Source organism: Corylus avellana, chromosome ca5 (genome assembly GCF_901000735.1).
Source record: "Corylus avellana chromosome ca5, CavTom2PMs-1.0".
Classification (NCBI taxonomy): domain Eukaryota; kingdom Viridiplantae; phylum Streptophyta; class Magnoliopsida; order Fagales; family Betulaceae; genus Corylus; species Corylus avellana.
This window is the reverse complement of record NC_081545.1, coordinates 8,764,420-8,770,635: the sequence shown is the minus strand read 5'-3', so window position 1 is coordinate 8,770,635 and position 6,216 is coordinate 8,764,420. Positions and strand designations below refer to the sequence as shown.

Below are 6,216 nucleotides of genomic sequence, written 5' to 3'. Positions count from 1 at the left end.
CTAATCATATTATGATCATGATACTCATAATACGTGTTTGTTATTTGACAATTTCTACCAAAAAAATTAGATGGATCTTTGATACAGAGATCTATTTGTTATTTTTGTACCATATGAAAGCTTATTAAAATTGGTGTAACCAAAATGATTGATTTTTTTTTTTTTTTTTTTTAACAATGAATGACTGTCAAACTCTAACACATTTACTTTATGAGATATTTGTATGATGTCGAGCACTCAGAAAGGCTAGTGCGGAACAGCTTTGATTGTTCTTTTTTCTTTTTCTTTTTTCTCTTTATGTGGATGGGGGCCTTGGGGCAACATGTTTATTCCGAACATCTTATATACCACACAAACATCCTACCAATATAACCTTTTTTTTTTTTTTTTTTGGAAAAATGTCAAATTAGCCAATGTGATTACACCAATTTACAAAATGCTTCATGCGGTATAAAAATGTTCTGAACGGCCATTGTTGTATATAAAAATAACAAATAGGTCTCTGTACCCAACTTCCGTCTAATAACATATCATGACTCCCATAATATGTTTTGTTATTTGACGGTTTCTATCAAAAAAAATTAGATGAATGTTTGGTGCATAAACTTATTTGTTATTTTTGTATATTACATAGAGCTCTAAGAATATTTTTTTACAACATGAAAGCTTATTAAAATTGGTGTGAATTGATTTTGTATATGTATATATATTTTTTTACAATGGATGGCTATCAAACTCTGGCACGTTTAAAAAAGCAAGTCTCACGTAACGGTTCACGCTGTTGAATAAATTCATAAATAATGATACATCCAAAAAAACAAAATGGTTCTAGGGTCTAGCCCCCAACGGGAGCTATCATCCTCCACCTCCCTTCTTCCTTCCTCCTCCTCCGCTTCTTGCCTCTTTAGAGGTCTTTTTATTCACCTCTTTTGAGACCCTACTTTACTTCATCGGAAATGTTATCCGCCTCTTTTGAGGCCCTATCCGACATATCACCCTCACCACAATCAACACCGATTTTCCATCATCTCTATTGTATCTCTCACTAGATCTGTCAATGTTCTCAATTCGAAATCTTTCGAAGATAGATCTACTTTCCTACACCAAACCCAACATGACATGCATCTCCCCATCAGTCACCTCTCGCCTTGCCGTCCGCCGATGTTTTCTGTTATGTGGGTTTTGTTTCTATTTTATTTTCTCATGTATGTTTCTGTTTCTTTATATTCGTTTTTGGGTTTGTTTCTTCTCTCTAGATTTGGTTTCAATAGCCATCTATAGGGTGAAAATTTAGTTGTTTTCTAAGATTTTGTTTATACAAACACTTAAGAGTAACAGTATTGAGTTTCCAGTTTGTCTTTTGTTTTCTTCTGGTTCTTTTCTGAGAGTAAATCATTGACCGATGCAGATAAGTTTTCAGGCATATAAAAGAATTTTCACAATGGTAGAGGGCCTAGAGGCAGTAAAGGGAATTGCATTTCGAAATGCACTTGTAGCATAGATGAAGAAGCCCGAAAATCAATAACCAAGTAGCGGCTAGAGATGTGATTTGTTCCATAAACTATTGTATATGTCTTAGATATTATTTGAGTTATAGAGATTTCAAATTGTATATTTAGCATTGTAAGGAGCATTTTATCCCATTCGATTGTTTTGTCAATTAATAAAAAAAAAAAATCCGACAAGTTCACTTTAAGAGATATTTGTACTACTTTATGAGATATTTATATGGTATATCTAGTGGAGTAGTGATATATAGCACATCAACGTGAATAAACAGTGCTTATGTTTGTGTACTTTATAAAAAATAATATTAAAAAATATTAAAATAATAATATTAAAAAAAAAATATTATAAAGCATACTTCACTCAGCGCTCAAATATCACTAGTTTATCGTGTATCTAAACTAAAATTGAATTCTTACCAAAATAAAAAAAATAAAATAAAATTGAAAGCGACTGGATGCAAACTCCAATGCTGACACACAAATTTTTGTGCATCTTCGTACTTGTACGAAATTATTGCAATGAATTCATTTGGACGGACAGGCATGCATGCGTCATGCTCCTGTCCGCTAGCAAATTTGTGGCTCGTAATGTTTCTTCCATGTTAAGTCCCTGCCACATATATTTCTTTTTATCGTTTGATTTAGGTTTTGGTCGTTTCAATTATTTTGCCACATTTATTAATCGTTTGATTCCAAACAAAATAAATAGTGTTTTATTGATATAATTAATTTAGGATGTTAATGGGGAACAAGAATACTCCTACGAGTTTCTTAACATTTTTTTTTTTTTTTTTAAGGGAATTCTTTTATCTTCATTCTATAATAAGATATTAAAAGCGTAAAGCTCTTACAAAGGAACATAGCTAAAAGCTATGAAAACTGCAATATTGTAGATATGCTAAAAATCCAATAGTCAAAATCGTATATACCTCCTCCGATCCAACCTATGTGCATACTTCATTTAAAGGGAAAATTTACTCTGAACAAACTAAATAAACAAGCTTTATTGACCTAGTCGTGAGACAAACCCTTCACATCGAAACTATCCCCCCTCAGCTCAAACGCTATGATAATACAATAAAACAAGAACAAAACAAAAAAAATCAGCATCAATGGCAAGATCCAGCAAGAAAATGACTAAGAAAACCCAGCGCGAGAGATTCACACTCCAGCTAGCACGAACCACTTTCTTTCTTCTTAACTTTAGAATGAAGTGAAAGTTTATAACCGTCTCTTCATCATTAGCTCCACAACCATCTCTGGCTCATATTTATCAAGACCCTCTCTCCGTTTTCTTTTTCATTTTAAATGGAATAGAGATGATTCATTTTTATAGTTCAAATTAAATAGTGTATATATTGTCGAATTATTTAAAAAATTTAAATAAGATGATATCATAAACTCTATTAAAAACAACAAAACAAAATTTAAACGGGAAAATGAATCCCATCCACTTCACCTATTCTATCTACAGTAATGCTGGTTCATTTTCGATGTGCAACCCAAAGGGCCCATTAAGAGCAATATCTATTCTTTTCTTGGCCCATTTCCATTCCTTAGATTCCACGACCCAAAAAAAGTAATATATCTTGGGCCAATAATTTTTAATATAATCACAAAAAAGCAGAAACAAATTCAGAATCTTGAACATACAACGAGGCAGATGATGAACAAGAAAATCCTTAGATTTTAGCTCCATAAATCTCTTTGTATTCGCCGCTTGCCTCCCACTATATATCTTCACCCACCTCCCCACCACCCAAATTCCCCCGCTTCCACTTCAACTAATCCATGGCTTCCCTTTCCACCAAACGTCGAATCTATGTGTCGTTTTGCTCTAAGAATCCATCACCAGCCACAAACATGTCCAACTGGATTGAGTGCTTCAATCCCTCAAACAATGCATGGCATCATGTTAGCAGAGTTCCGGGACTCGTCGAAAACAATATTCTCAAAGGGTTTTCAATGGTTGCCGTCGGCGGCTCAATCTTCATCATCGGCGGCCGCCTTTGCAATAAAATGAATGCCGCCGCCGGCAACGACGATGTCGTTGAACTTGATCTTGAAGTCCTCTCGTCCGTGCTACGTTACGACGTTCGCGATGGTGCGTGGTTCAAGTGCGCGCCACTCACGACGCCGCGGTTTGATTTTGCATGCACCGTGTGCGGCAACAAAATTTACGTCGCCGGCGGACAATGCGCATTGGGTAGCGCGAGGGGGATATCGTCGGCGGAGGTGTACGACCCGGTGCTGGACACGTGGGAAGCTCTGCCGAACATGAGCACGTTGAGGTACAAATGTGTCGGGATGACATGGCAAGGGAGAGTCCACGTGGTGGGAGGGTTTGCGGGGAGAGGAGATTCGTGGGACACGAAGGAACGGAGTTCGGCTGAGGTGTACGAACCAGATGATGCCAGGTGGAAAGTGATTGTGGGGATGTGGCAACTCGATGTGCCACCCAATCAAATTGTAGGGGTTGGTGGGAAGCTATTTAGCTCCGGGGATTGCCTGAATTCTTGGAAGGGTCATATTGAGGCGTACGATGAGGAGCTGAGCATATGGAAAGTTGTCGAAGGATCAACAAACATGTCGTTTCCGATTTCGACGCCCACAAATGAGCAGCGGCTTTACCTTACAATGGCACCAATTGGGACCGACCTTTACTTCATGGGAGGCTATCGAATGCCTGCAGAGGGGGAGGTGTCGAGAATCAAGTCGGTTGTTCACGTTTTCAAGACGACGTCGAATGGGGGTAAATGGAGGAGCTTTGAGCCAATAGTAGAGGTAGAGGAAAAAGAGCTTTGTAGCCACGGCTGTGTTGTTGGTTAGAAACCTTTAGAATCATGGTTTTCTAACACCCATAAAAGGGCGGACAAATAAAAATGAATCTAATACTATATTATAATAAAGAGTAAACTTTTATCTCATAATTATCTCAGCCTTTTAAATTTTAATTAGTCCTTGTTAGGAAGAAAAAAAAATCAAAAAGTTAGGTATTGTCACATTAGTAGGGTAGATGGCTAGATTAAAATTAGAACACAACTATGTGTTACTTACATGATAATTCAGCATATCCTAAACATGGGGTGTACTTCTATATACTTATGGATAAAAACCTTCCTCTATATTGAACAATGATTAGAACGTGATTTCTTGTTTTCCATGTTCTTCTTAAGTTCTTGAAGAATTAATTCCTCTATTGGATCTTCTCTTTGATAACTAAACATGTGTGGTCTCACAATTCTCAAGAACTAGAGAATAATTAGAAGCAAAAGATTTGAGAGAAAATATTTTTCTTTCTTGCATATTTCTCTCAACACTCTCTTGTGTTTATTGAATTGTGATTTTGCTTTTCTATGACACCTCTATTTCTAAATTTGAGAATACTTGGAGAGGTGGGGAAAAAGTCTTCCAGAGTCCTACGCGAGTAGAAACAAAGAGAACTAGCCACAAGCCATGTGCCTCTTAGTTTCTCCTAGCCCTACTTTCTACAAGCCCAAGGCTTGGGTTTGGGTTTTAACCCATTGGCCCTAGTTCTCTTTAAGCCTTTAGGAATTAAATCCAAGAGTCCAAAGCTATTTTAATTCTTAAACCCAATCATCTCCAAATAATAAGACATTTAGATATTAAATCTCTTGACTAATGTTTTATTAAAAATAAAAACCCAAATAAATAAATGCATAACTGAGGCTCAAAACCAATAATCAGTTTACATCAACTCATTCAAAAAAAAAAAAAAAAAAGTTTACATCAACTCAAAGGAAACCTAAAGGGAAAAATACAATTAGCTCAAATATGCTTGTGACCCAATCTCTCTTGACATGTCACACGACACAATTAATTCCTTGTGACGTACTTATTCATTACATATTACCCCTCCATAAAATAATTTCATAGTTGAACCAAAATCCGCATCTTGTCACTTAGTTCACTACATCTTTTCCTTGAGTAACTGATTTAATTACATGATTATCCTTATATACCCTGTGAGACTCAATCTCACCTTATACATATATAAGTTTTAGTAAATCCCACTAAAACACTCAGGCCTTTGGAATAATCATTTCTATTAAATCTAAAAACAATGAGAATATTTTTTATCACTTTGTTCTTGACAAAAGACTTGGTTCTTTCTTTAAGAAGTTGTACCCACAATACTATATGCGATTACCCAAAGCACGGAAATGTTGACCGTCATAAGGTCTTACTCATAGATACATTTAAGTGACCTACATTTCATATTTGAGTTCACAATCTTCTCCAAATTTAGAGTAACTATTATAAGTTGTAGTACACATACATCATTTTTTAAGACATTGTTTAAAAGAATAATGACTCAAGTAGTCTGTTCGGTGCATGACACTACCTTCCTCCTACACCAATATATCAACCCAAAGCCTACTTGCTTCTCTTAATCAAGACAAATTGTTGAGGTACGTTGACATGTTATAGTTTCAATGAAATTTTCAATTCCATTTACAACTACAAACAATAATTTTTTAAGTTACATAGAGTCAAATTTCGTTAAAACATTTGACCAATTTCATTAGGTACCACATTAGCGCCAGTAAAATGACGACATGTATCACTCTTAATAACAAAATATAAATATATTAAACTAATTTTTTTTTTTTTTTTTTTTAGAAAAAAAAGGGGGGCTACGAGCCGCCCCAAGGCTACCCCTAAATTTGCTAGATGTGGCCTGCAA

General features: G+C 35.6%; 1 protein-coding gene across 1 annotated transcript; it reads left to right on the top strand.

Annotated features, from left to right (window-relative positions):
- Nucleotides 1-3,299: 3,299 nt before the first annotated feature.
- On the top strand, nucleotides 3,300-4,337 carry LOC132181724 (uncharacterized). Its single transcript, XM_059594964.1, has one exon. It carries the CDS (start codon nucleotides 3,300-3,302, stop codon nucleotides 4,335-4,337), a length of 1,038 nt encoding a protein of 345 aa, XP_059450947.1.
- Nucleotides 4,338-6,216: the final 1,879 nt, after the last annotated feature.